Here is a 13,278-nt window from a genome sequence, read left to right on the forward strand (position 1 = left end):
CTTCTATTGAGAAATGGATAAAAGCCTGAGAGATTTCACTTATCATGTGAATTGTGAATTGTTTATATTCTTTTCTTATAATTTACTTTTTAAGTAGTACTGTGTTATTTCTTAATTCCAAGGTTTAAAAAAAGGATAAATTTTATTTTAAAACAATTAATTTGCATGTTTTATTGTAAACCTTCACTCTAGAGTCAGTTTGGTTGTATGATTTTAAGGAGGCGAGTTGATTGCACATTAATTTTAATGTGCAATCATAGGCAAGTTGATAATAAATATTCTGATGATAGGCAAGTTATGTCAAATAGTTAAAGTTTAATAGTTATCATTTGTATTGCTCAGTGATGCCACAGAGAGAGCTTTGATGTCTGCAAACCATACTTGATGTGGTCAATAGGGGGGCAGAAGGAGAAGCTCTGCCCCTTCTTCTAGCATTTTCTGGATCGTACGTTGTAGCAGTGGTAGAGAAGTGAAGGTATAGAGAAGACCTGGCCACGGGCAATGTAGTGATTCTGCTCCCTCCATGTCCGTGACTGTGTACCTAATGGAGAAGCGTGGAACCTGTCTGTTCTCCTAGGTGCTGCTTGGAGTGTCCAAGCACGGGTTAACTTCAGCTTGCTGCCCAAGGAACTGAGTTTTAAAATTGTAGCTCCGCGTCTTGGTTGCCTCAGAGGCTCAGTTTCAAAAAACTCAGTCGCCCTATAGGATGTACTTGTCTGGGCTCCAGTACTTGGGCATCAAGCTGGATCCCGGTTTTTGGTAGTTTGCTTAGTTTTGGGGGAGCTCCCTTTATTTCCCCTTTTTTGTTTTTCCCTTCCTAGCCCTTTGATTCTTTTATTTTTGCCTGTAAGGGGATAGCTTAGAAAAATCCTGCAATTTAGTCTCCGCCTGAGCCCTTGATTCTGGAATCGCGCAGACAGGCTTCCTGGAGCGCTGCCAGCCCCAGGGCTAATCAGGCAGCTCCCTGCGTCGGGGACTCGCCTGGCAGCCGCCCGCAAGTCCAACAGGTAAGTTAAAGCTACGATCCCCCATCGCTAGGAGCGTTAGGCTCCCCGAAGCCCGTCACTGCTCCAGGCGTGGGAGCGTGCAAACGGCTGCCATTTTTAAATGGTTTTTGGTGCGCTTTCTCTCCGCAGGCACCAAATCTTGCCGCGCAGCCTGTTAGAGTGTGCAGATCGCTGCGGAGGGTCGCCATAAGCACAGGGCCTAATTCTGGGTGGCCAGTCAGACCCTCTTCCTCCTGATCCTTCCAGCGGCCACAGGGAACCTTGGCCTTCGAGCCACCCTACCTGCCTCAGCGCGGATCTGCAGGCACTTGGCTACTGCATTTAACCACTGAGCCAAGGTGGCGCAGTGGTTAAATGCAGCACTGCAGGCTACTGCTAGATCAGCAGGTCAGCGGTTCAAATCTCACCGGCTCAGGGTTGACTCAGCCTTCCATCCTTCCGAGGTGGGTAAAATGAGGACCCAGATTGTTGGGGGCAATATGCTGACTCTCTGTAAACCGCTTAGAGAGGCCTGAAAGGCCTATGAAGCGGTATATAAGTCTACTGCTATTGCTATTGCTATTACTTACTCTCCCTCCCTGCATAGCGCTCCTGGGCCCTTCTCCACCAGGTCCCAGCGTTTGATCTTGGCCCATCCTTTACTCAGGCCTGTGCATTCAGCATCCAGTGCCATGGAGAAGCAAACAAGCCCTCATGGCAGCACCAGGGAGAGGCAAGAGGACAGCCAGACCGGGCCTACTCCCAGCAAGTTCAACAAGCCCAATCCAGTGGCTAAGGGTAGTGGGGTGGGCGCCCCTTCCAAGGGGAAGCAGCCCACAGCTGAGAAGGCCTGTAAGGCTGAGGAAAAGATGGCTGTGAGATGCCAGAAGGCCCTGGAAAAGCAATTCCAGAAGGCCCAGGCTGCACAGCACAGACTGTCCGGGGGCTCCAGTGCAAATGGGGCGGGGGTAGGGTCTCTCATAGATGCTCCCCAGCAGGAAGGCTCCCCTTCAGGCCCTATGGCTGAGGATTTTGGGTTTCCCCCCAATCCCTCTAGGGGCTATCTGGGGTCTCCGGTCCACTCCATGGCTGAAGATTCCCTGGAGGGCATGGATTCTGGGGCTGAGGAGTCCTTGGCCCCATCTGAGTTAGAGCCCCTACCTCCCCAAGATCAGGGGCCCCTGTTATCCAGGGCCATGGAGGAGGTAGTGGCCCGTGCCATTTCACGTGGCATATCTGATGGCATGCAACAGTAGCGACTGTCGCTGAGACGAGTCGCAGATTTAAGCCAAATGTCCCAGCAGCTAGGGAGGCCTCTCCCACACCCACCTAGATCAGTGAGGTTTCGGACCTGGAGGAGGCCGAGGTAGAGCTTCCAGTTCTCTCTGATGATGAACTGTGTTCCTGAGCAGTCCACCAGTTCAGGTCTCTTCAACCCCGTGATGTTCAGAGCCATTCTCACCAAGGCTCGTGCAGCGGGACCCCAAATGGGCCTACTAGCCCTCGTGCCCAAGGGTCCCTCAGATCAAACCACTGGCATGACCATAGGGCCCCAGGACCCTGGCGCAGGCCTGTTTAAGGATATGCCTCCGCCTTTGGATTTGTCCCAGCCCCCCAGTTGTTCCTTGACATTATACAGTGGCAATGGGTCCAGCCTGGTTCCATGTCAAACCCTAGCGGGACTGACAGGAAGCTCTATACTATGGAGGCCCCCCTGGAGGAGTTGCTGAAACTTCCCCAGGTGGATGACCCTATCGTGTCCCTCACCTCTCCTTCTCTTCTCGTTGATTCGCTGGAAGGGCTTAAGGCTTAGGACAAGAGGACAGAGTCTGCAGCTCACAAGACCCACTTGGCTACCGCCTGGGCCATGCGGGCTTCTACGTCCTCTTCCTACTTTGGCAGGGCAGCCTGTTTTGGCTTCGAAAGTTGCTGGCAGGGCTTCCGGCAGGAGACTCTAGGTCCAGGCAGGACATCAATAAGATAATTGCCGTAGAGAGTACTCTGCTGACGCCTCCCTCGCGGCCACTAGGTTTTCATTTAGGGCCCTGGCCTCTAATGTCACCTCGAGGCGCCTGCTGTGGCTTCGTCACTGGCAGGCCGATGTGAAGGCGAAGTGGAAGGTGGCTTCCGCTCCCTTCAAAGGGAGAAAGCTCTTTGGGGAGGCCTTGGACCTGTTCCTGATAGAGTCCAAGGATAAATGCAAGGTACTTCCCCCGGTCACCAAAAAGCAGGAATGTAAGAGTCAGCCCTTTCGTAAGGATTCCTTTCGTAACAATGAGCCCTCCACCTCATCTGGTGGACCCAGTCACCCATACATTCCACCCCAGGACCGATTCCAAGATAGGTCCTCGTTTAGGGACAGGGGCAGGCAGCAGGGGAACCGCAGGCAATTCCGAGGGGGTTACACTAACAAATCCTTTCGGAAGTCTTAAATGACCATCACAGGACTCCCCCCCCCCATAGGCGGCCGTCTCCAACTCTATGCTGCCCAGTGGGAGGAGACCATGACGGACAGTTGGGTCAGGAACACGGTCCGCCACGGATTAACTCTGGAGTTCCTGTCCTTTCCTCGAGAACCTTTCTCTGCTGCCCCATTCCCAAATCCGCCCACAAGCTCCATCTTATGAGGGCGGAAACAGACCATCTCTTGGAGATAGTGGCCATAGTGGAAGTCCCCAGGGGTCAGGAAGGCAGGCGCTTCTACTCCATCTGTTCCTGGTCCCCAAGTCATCAGGGGGGTGAGGGCGATTCTGGACCTCAAGAAGCTGAACAAACTTCTGGTGTACAATCGCTTCAAGATACAGTCCCCTCAGATCATCCTGGCCTGCGTCAGACAAGGCGATCTGCTGACTTCGATCGACCTGAAAGAAGCATACCTGCATGTTCCGATACACCTGGCACATTGCAAGTTCTTGAAGTTCCAGTTCGCTGATTGCCACTTCCAATACAGGGCCCTCTCCTTCGGCCTCTCATCGGCCCCGAGGACTTTCACAAAGCTGCTGGCCGCTGTCGCTGCGTGTCTCCGTGCCCTTCCCGTGAGATTGGAATGCTACCTGGATGACATCCTTATCCACTCGTCGTCCAGGGGGCAAGCGCAGAGCGACTTGAACATCACCATCAAGGTCCTGCAGCTCCATGGGTTCTCAGTCAATCTTGCCAAAGGTCACCTGAACCCGACCTGCAGAATCCAGCACCTCAGAATGGTCATCGATTCCAAGTCCTGCAAGGTCTTCCTCACGCAAGAGAGAGTGGACAGCATCAGGGCGCTGGTGAGGAGCATCCGCTCGACTGGCTCAGCGTCGATCATCTCTCTCTCGCAACTGATGGGAAAGCCGGTATTGTGCATTTTGGTGGTCCCGTGGGCATGGTTGCATACACGAGAGCTCCAGTGGTTCCTGCTCCCTCTCCAGAGATGCAAGGCCAGCAACTCCAGACAGGTGATTTGGGTCCCCCCGAAGGTCCTCCGTTCCCTCCGGTGGTGGCAGTCAGAGACTCTCCTCAAGGGCAGTTGCTTCAAGGAGCCGGAACGCCAAGTAATAACCACTGACTCCAGCCTCTTCGGCTGAGGTGCCCACCTACTAACCTAGGTGGTCCAGGGCAGATGGTCGCAAGCGGAGTTTGCCCACAATATCAATTGCCTGGAGCTTTGCGCAGCCAGGCTAGCCTTACGCCATTTCCTCGATCAGGTCAGGGGCCGCGGTGTTCTGATTCTGACAGACAACATAGCCACCAAAGCTTACATCAACCATCAGGGCAGCACGTGGTCCCTGGCCCTTATGTCAGAAGCCGAGTCCCTGGGTCGCTGGGCGGAGAGACATCTGGCCTCGATTTGATTTGATTGATTTGATTTGATTTGATTTATTCAGTTTGTATACCGCCCTATTCCCGAGAGACTCAGGGCGGCTAACAATCAGAAAGGGAAGGGGGTACAGAATAAAAATAAAAAGACAAACAAATTTAAAAACAACAACAGTCATGACCTCGGATGGGGCTGAAAAATTCAACAGCCCCAGGCCTGCCGGAACAGCCATGTCTTAATTGCTTTGCAGAAATCCGGAAGGGTGATGAGGGTCCGGATCTCAACGGGGAGATCGTTCCAGAGGGCCGGAGCAGCCACAGAGAAGGCCCTCCCCCGGGGAGTTGCCAGTCGACACCGGCCAGCAGATGGGATTTGGAGGAGGCCTAGTCTGTGGGATCTGATAGGTCTTTGGGAGGTAATTGGCAGGAGGCGGTTTCTCAAGTACCCAGGTCCGATACCATGTAGGGCTTTAAAAGTAACAACTAGCACCTTGAAGCGTGTCCGGAGACCAATGGGCAGCTACTGCAGCTCGCGGAGAATAGGTGTGACATGGGTGTACCGAGGTGCACCCACAGTCGCTTGCGCAGCTGCATTCTGGACAAGCTGAAGTCTCCGAATACTCTTCAAGGGCAGCCCCATGTAGAGCGTGTTAGTAGCCAGTAGTCCAGTCTTGAGGTCACGAGGGCGTGAGTGACTATTTGAAGGGCCTTCCAGTCCAGGTAGGGTCGCAATTGGTGCACCAGGCGATCCTGGGCAAAGGCCTCCCTAGTCACAGCCGACAAATGGTGTTCTAAAGTCAGCTGCAGGTCCAGGAGGACTCCCAGCCCATCTCCTTTCATACAGAACTGTAGACTTGACATGTTTGCCTCAGCTGAAGCGTCGTTTGGGAGGAGAATTTTGCAGAGAGTCGTGGTGAGCACTGCGGCCCTGGACAGTTCTTCTTCCCTCCCGAATTCGACATAGCTTTGGCATGTTCTGTGCTTGGACACTCCAAGCAGTGCCTAGGAGAAAGACAGTTGGCTTACCTGAATGGTCATTCTCTAGGTGCTGCAGAGTCTCCAACCCCACCTTTGAAGTGGGCCGCGAGGTGTATTTCACCTTATGTCTCGGACTTGGACTTGGACTGGCTCGAGTTATAGACTATTAGATCTTCGTTTTTCGAAACTGAGCCTCTGAGGCAACCAAGAGGCGGAGCTACAACAATTTTAAAACTCAGTTCCTTGGGCAGCAAGCTGAAGTTAACCCATGCTTGGACACTCCGCAGCGCCTAGAGAACGACCATTCAGGTAAGCCAACGGTCTTTATTCTTGGTGGCAAAGTGATCGACAGCTGGGATCCCGAACTGACTGATCAGTTCCTGGAAGAGATCCGGATGCAAAGTCCACTCTGCCTGATCTGAGTGCAACTTAGCCAGTCGACTTGGACATTGGCTGTCCTCGAAATGTGCTCGTCCCGCAGATAGAGGAGGTGAGTTTCTGCCCATAGACCGAGCCATTCAGCCTTCTGCATGAGGGATTTGGAGAGGGCGCCTTAGGAGAGAGGACCAGGATGTGGTTGTTGTCGATGTCTGCTTAGAGTTGTTCCAATGCCAGACGCACTGCTCAAAGCTCCAGCTAGTTGATATTGTGCTGGAGATCATCCTGAGTCCCTTGGACAATGTGTGGCTGAGTGTGGGCGCTTCACTCTAAAAGGCTGTCATTCATGGTCAGAGTCAATCTGGTTGACTCCTGGAACAATGGCCCCTTTGTAATGTCCGAGGACAACCACTATGCTAGAGACCTGGTCACCTCTGGTGTCACTTGAATCGAGACCAAGGAGCAGCTGCTGCCCGCCTTCTGGTTCGGGAGGAGAAGCCACCGAAGAGGTGTCCTGTGTGGAAGGGCCCACAGAATGATGGCAAAGCAGGACACCATCTTGCCCAGAGAGCATGAGTAGCTGGACTCGATTCTGAGACCTCACACAAGAGGAAGAGAAGTGAAGTAAATTCAGAAATGCATATACCAAAGGACAAAGCATATAGTCTATATATGCTGATTACATTAATGTAATGTAATGTACTGTATCTCTCACAATATACTTGTTCTTGATTTTTCTCCCAAAATTAATTAATAAAACGTCTTTGTATTTTGGTGGCATGACAAATTAAGAATCTACTTACATTATAACTGAGACATGGAAAGTTTGTTAAACTGAAAATAAAGATCTTGCAGCAGAAAATGGATGTGCAAAGAACTGTGATTCTGTGGTGTTCAATGTTCACATGTATGAGAAACACTGCTGGGCTCTGCAGCTGCAGACACTAACTAAGCTGGCTGGCTAATGAAGGCCACGTGGATGAGGCTTCTGAAAAGAGCCAAAGGCGGATGGCTGAAGAATTCAGATATCTGTGTAAGCTATATGTTTCAATTTGCTGGCATATTTTGTATTGCAGGTGGGCTGAGGAAGGCACTGCTTTCATCTATTCCGTTTGATTTAGCAGGTTTTCATTCCTCTGACTGTAGCAGAAGGGTGGGGATAGAATCAAAGATATATATTGTTTATGTAGTTATTTGGCATCATTACCTGCAATTGGTTATTACTTGACTTCAGATATACTGTCCGCTACAATTTGATTTGAAATTCTTTCTATTTTTGCTGACTGGTTGAGGCAGCAGATCTGAGTCATTATTTTCTGAAGGAAAAGGGTATCATTTGAAGAGGTATTTTTCAGTTAAGATATTATCTGTAGATCATAGCTGAAGTTACAATCCTTTTCAAGGATAATTCCTACCAACTTTGTATTTTTGATTTAGTTAGAGTCAAATTGCCTTGCTTCTAGTTTGCTGATATAAATCTATTCTTGAAACAGCTGCACATCCTTTAGCCTGCAGTGCACCATTCATACCATTGCACAGAACCTATCTTTACAAAGCAAAAATCATTTGTTGAGTAAAAGGAAGGAGAAAACACTCCACAACGAACATTGGTTTTCAGAACGGCTTCAGAATTAAAACTATTTCTATACATTTAATTTTTTATTGAGGCTAACGCAGTTACTGCAGTTAAAAAGAACAAAGCAGGATTTTCAGTTGGTTCTGAAAAAGAAACTTCACAGAAACATTCTGATTTTTTGTAACAAGATCATAGTTGTATTTTTCAATCTCTGTTTTTCTTTTTCTTAGGGTTCAGCGGACTCCTATACCAGCCGTCCGTCTGATTCAGATGTATCTCTTGAGGAGGACAGAGAAGCGGTGCGGAGAGAGGCTGAACGACAGGCCCAGACACAGCTGGAAAAAGCAAAAGTAAGAGGTGGGGGTGGGGCTGATTCATGGGAATGATTATTCTAAGAAAACAATTACTTGATTAATTTTTGGTGGCATCATTCTTATCTGTATAAAAAGGTACAACACATAGTTGATGTTACTGCATACAAAATAGGTCTGCAAAGCAAAAAATATTTTCCAGTTACAAGTCTATTTAAACTGTATAGGACAAGCAGTTCTAGTTACTAGTTTCCATGCACCGTGGGAACCTTCATGTATATGTATACTAGAGCATTGATAATGCAGTGCAAATATCCAAAGGTTGCCATACAAATGAATAGTACACATAACAAATTGCACAGTAGTTGTGAAAGATTGGTCTTTCATCACATCACAATATATATTTGAGAGAAGAGGATTGATTATTGCTTCTCACATGATCCACTCATTGTCTCAAAGAGAACTATTCTCTGTTTTATTTCCTATGGAGAGATTACAAAATAAGTAGTTTGCAAAATGTTACCAAAATTCTCTTACAATACTTTACAAACTATTTGAATATTGCATGTTAGAAAAAAAACTATTAAAAGGTTATTCATTATAGCAACATATTCTAGAGCACTCCGCAAAGCCAGAGCTGCCAATGCTGTAACAATGGTGCCCATACAGGTCTGCCCGACATGTGGCAGAACATTTCGTGCCCGTGTAGGCCTTACCAGCGAGCTGTAGACACACCGTGGACAGCCCACAACCTTTTAGATGTCAAAGTCCTCAAACACAATTAACACACATTATCATATTCTAACATAGATATGATTTCCTTCTGAATGGTTCAATACAATAGGGCTAGTGAACTACCGATTCCTTCTGTTAAACAGTGTCATTGATTAGGACTCGAAGGGTGCCTTTGCTGTTGTGGCACCTGCACTCTAGAATTAGATTCCCCTGTTAACTTGTGGTTCCTGCCTTGATGGTGCTCTGGAAAGCCTTAAAAATCTGGCTGTTCTCTCAGACCTTGGGATAAGGAGGTTTGATCCCTCCTATATTGTGTATAGATTGATCTGCCACTGGGTCTTCTTTTTTATTTCTCTTATTTAATTATTGCATTGTATTTTTGTTCAGTTTGGTTTTATTGTATACCACCCTGAGATAATTTAAGTTGGACAGCGCCAAAATAGAATGAATTAAATTAATATTTATAAATTTGTAGTATTTCATCCTGGAAATTCTGAATTGTATCTATACAACACCATAATGTGCACACTTTTTTTAATAAAAGGAGAAATTAATACATTATTTATTCTGTTATTATTACCTAATTTCTTAATTCTGTTTCCTTCCTTCTACTTCCCCTCTACATTACTAATCTCATTCTTGCTGTTTCTGAAAAATAGCTATGCTGTTCTGAATATTCTTTGAATTTTTTCTTATTCCTCTTTATCTTTAAAAACAACTAAGTTTTTATTTTAAAACTGATTTCCTAATCATAAATGAACTTGACAGGCAACCATTAAACTTAGATCCATCTGATTTTTTTTAAAGAGCATAGACAACATAGGCATTTAAAATTTATTTTTATTGCTTTTTTCTTTTGAAAAAGAAGACAAAAATAGTTATAATGCCATACATAGAAAAACAAAGCATGAAAAGGGATTAAAGAGAGAAAAATCATTGTAGCAATTAACAATAATTCTATAGTTATATAAATTTATGTAAATATTAAATGCATATTTATTAATTTTTGATACATTTGTATAACTATAATTGTTTTTTAAATTATATTTTGTATAAATTCATTCCATATTTCATTATAAAATCTGCAGACTAGTCAACCCTATAGAGGTAGCAAGTGTAATTAGGTCTACAACTCATTGAGTGATTGGGGCCATTCATTTATATGTTCAATGTTGCAATATCAGGTTTTTTAAGCCATAATAAGGCCTTCGAGAATCCATTTATGTTATTTATGCTTCAGCACTGCTGGAGGAAAATTAAAAACAAAGCAAACCAGACATAGGTTAGAGTTGCAATTAAAGCCTACCTTGTGATAGTAGGAGTGGCAAAACGTCACTATTTCTCCAGTATGATTGTATCCACAGAGTTTTAATTTACGGCCCTCTTCAAGTTCACCAGTCCTTCCTTGGGAAGGAGGGCTCAAACAATCATTTACAGGGCTGTGCAGAGGAACTTGTTAAATACTCGATGAATAAAATTGCTTGGATCCATTCTCATTCTTGTAGTCCATTAAAATGCCTGTGGAATTGATTTTCCAGATTATCTGGGAACAGATTGACCCAGTTAGACCTGAGGAAGTGGACGGGATCTTTGGAGCTGTTAAGGAACCTAATTGTTTTTTAGACCCCTCTTTCTCCTGGTTGGTGAAAGCCTCCAGGATGGTGACCTGTAGGTGATTCCAAACAGTGATTAATGCATCTTTACAGGAGGGGATGTTTCCAGCAATATTCAAGGTACCCCTAGTTACACTCACCCTCAAGAAATCATCATTGGACCCAAGTTCCATGGACAACATTTGTCCAGTGTCCCATCTCCCCTTCTGAGGATAGGTGGTAGAAAAAACCTTGGAACTCTAGAGAATCCTGGATGAAAAAAGATTATTTGGACCCTTTTCAGTCAGATTTCAGACAGAATTATGGGACAAAAACAGTATTGGTCATGTTGTGGATAATCTCTGAGAACAGTAGGATGAAGATACTGCATCCATTCTTGCTCTCTTTCCTCTTCAGCAGTTTTTCATTGACCATGGTGTCCTTTTGGGAGTCTACAGGAAATGGGATGGGCAGCACAATATGGTGCTGGTTCAGCTTCTTTTTTTAAAGACCAGGTCAAATCATTATTAATAGCGATTAAGAAATCCACTCTTTTGTGGGGTGTCAAAAGACTTGGACTTTTTTTTACTCCTTTTTAACATCTACATGAAACCACTGTGAGATCATCTGAAACCATGAGATGAGATATCAGATAACACAACTCTATATTTCCACCCCTGGTGATCCAAACAATATTGTGACTGCCTTTTCTAAGTGTAAGCATCTGGATGATGGTAAATGGGCATCAGCTGAAGCCAGACAAGACTGAGTGGCTCTGGCTAGGAGAAGATCTCTGGATTCAGTGGTTTATGAATATTTACTCTGCATGGGGTTGCAGTACCCCAGACAAATCCAATGTACAGTTTGGGAGTCCTCCTAGGCCAATGACTCTTGCTTAAAGAGAAAGTTGTAGTTGTGGCTAGGAGGGTTTTTGTGCAACTTCGCATTGTATCCCAGTTACCTAGATCCTGAGGCTCTGTGCATGATCACTCATGCCCTAGTCATTTCTTAGCTGGATTACTGCAATGCTTTCTACATGGGCTACCCTTGAAGAGTATTCGGAAGCTGCACCTGGTGTGGAATGCAGTGGCTCAGTCTTGGGAGCTCCTAGGGCTGCAAATGATCTGCATTAGTTGGCATTTGTTTAGCAGATCCAATTCAATGTTGGTCAATACTTTTAAAACACTACATGGCATGGGTCCAGAATATTTGAGCAACCATCTGTTCCCAAGGGGACAGGTCAGCCCAACTTGTTCCAGAGAAACAGGCCTACTACAGATCCTATTTGTTAAGGTATTGAAAGAGGCAGGATCAAGGAGAAGAGCCTTTTCTGCTGTGGTACCATCCTGTGGAACATTTTTTCATTGGAGGTAAGAAATGCCTCCTCTCCTTTGGTCTTCAGAAGGTTATTAAAAGCTGACATTGCCAGTTGACCTAAAGCCCTGAGTGGGTTCTTACTGGAGGTGACTAACAAAAAAAAGATCTCATTCCTGTCCCATCCATCTCTTGGCTCTTTTAGCACAGTTTTTAATAATATTTTAATGTTGGTTCTTTTTAATTTTTTTAATTATTTTTCAGTTGTAAGCCACCCACAGTCACCTTATAGGGGAGATGGATGGCATATAAAATTAATACTTGCATAACTATGTATATGCATGCATACATATGGTACAGACCATGTTTTTCGGAGTTTAAGATGCACCTTTTTCCCCTAAAAAAAAGGCTGAAAATCTGAATGCGTCTTATACAAAGAATACAGTATTTTTTTTGCCTCTTGAAACCCCGCCCCTTCACCAAAATGGCCATGCATAGCTTCTAGGAGATTTTTAGAGAGCTCCTGGGCTGGAAAGGGCAGAAATGAGCAAAAAATGGGCCGTTTTTTTGCTCAATTTTGCACCCCCAGCCCCCAGAAGCACCGTATAAGCTTCCTAATGCTCTTTTTTTTTTGACAAAATGTGCCTGTTGTCACGAAAAACGGGCTGGTTTTTGCTCATTTTTGCCCCTCCCCATTCCCCCTCTAGAGAACACTCTACAAACCTCCTAAGGGCTATTCATGTCCTTTAAAATATATATATATATATATGGGCCCGTTTTTGTGAAAAACAGCCTGTTTTGGGGAGGTTTTTTTAATTTGCCTTTTCAAAACCTTGGTGTGTCTTATACTCCAGTGCGTCTTATACTCCAGTATTTTATGTACTACAGTACATAAGATGTTGTTAGGTTGTCAAATTCCATATACTTGATATATATAGTTTAAGAGAATAATTACCCTCTGAACATTTTAGCTTTTGTCACACATTCATTATGTAGCCCACCACTGTCTCCCAAAACTTTTGTTAAGTATAGCATATTGTTAAAACATGTGTTTTAAATAAGTATTATTTTTATAATATTTTCAACAAAATTCTATCTTAGACAATCCTTTTTCTACCAATGTAATGGAGTACAATAAATTCTGAATATTGTTTGTTGTATAAGTCATAATTTGAAGTCTATTAGTGCTCCTTAATTGCAGAACATGTGCACAGACTTCACCATAATTTCAGTTGGGAAACTGTGAGCATCCTAGACCAAATTAAAGTAAAAACAACAACAAAACACATTAGACGATTCTGGGAAGCCTGGATTCAGACAAGTCAGGAACATAGAGATAAATAACATCTACATACCATTCAAAATAGACATTCAAAAAGCTAAAAGACGACAGGACCTTCTTCCCAACAATTATCGAGATAAGCTAAGATTAATGCCAAAATTAATACCATTAGGATTACAATAATGAAGAGGTAGGTAATATCCTAAACAAAGAAATACTAACGCAGACATAAAAAGGTTACAGAAAATAACAGCTTAATCAACGAACCATCAAAACAACTCCCATCCATATTGACAGGGGAACTCACATAGAGACCTTCTAATACTGA

The 13,278-nt window shown here is 45.0% G+C and overlaps 1 protein-coding gene across 5 annotated transcripts in view; it reads left to right on the top strand.

Annotated features, from left to right (window-relative positions):
* CACNB2 (calcium voltage-gated channel auxiliary subunit beta 2) overlaps positions 1-13,278 on the top strand; it is a 179,782-nt gene that overhangs the window by 91,265 nt on the left and 75,239 nt on the right. For all 5 annotated transcript variants that reach the window (XM_014062528.2, XM_014062529.2, XM_014062526.2 and 2 more), the window contains one exon: positions 7,947-8,066. In XM_014062528.2, the coding sequence (XP_013918003.2) occupies positions 7,947-8,066 (120 nt within the window). The remainder of the gene's footprint in view (positions 1-7,946; positions 8,067-13,278) is intronic.

This window comes from Thamnophis sirtalis, unplaced genomic scaffold (genome assembly GCF_051295495.1).
Source record: "Thamnophis sirtalis isolate CommonGarterSnake01/CBP01778 unplaced genomic scaffold, rThaSir2_p1.2 scaffold_4, whole genome shotgun sequence".
NCBI classification, from domain to species: Eukaryota; Metazoa; Chordata; class Lepidosauria; order Squamata; family Natricidae; genus Thamnophis; species Thamnophis sirtalis.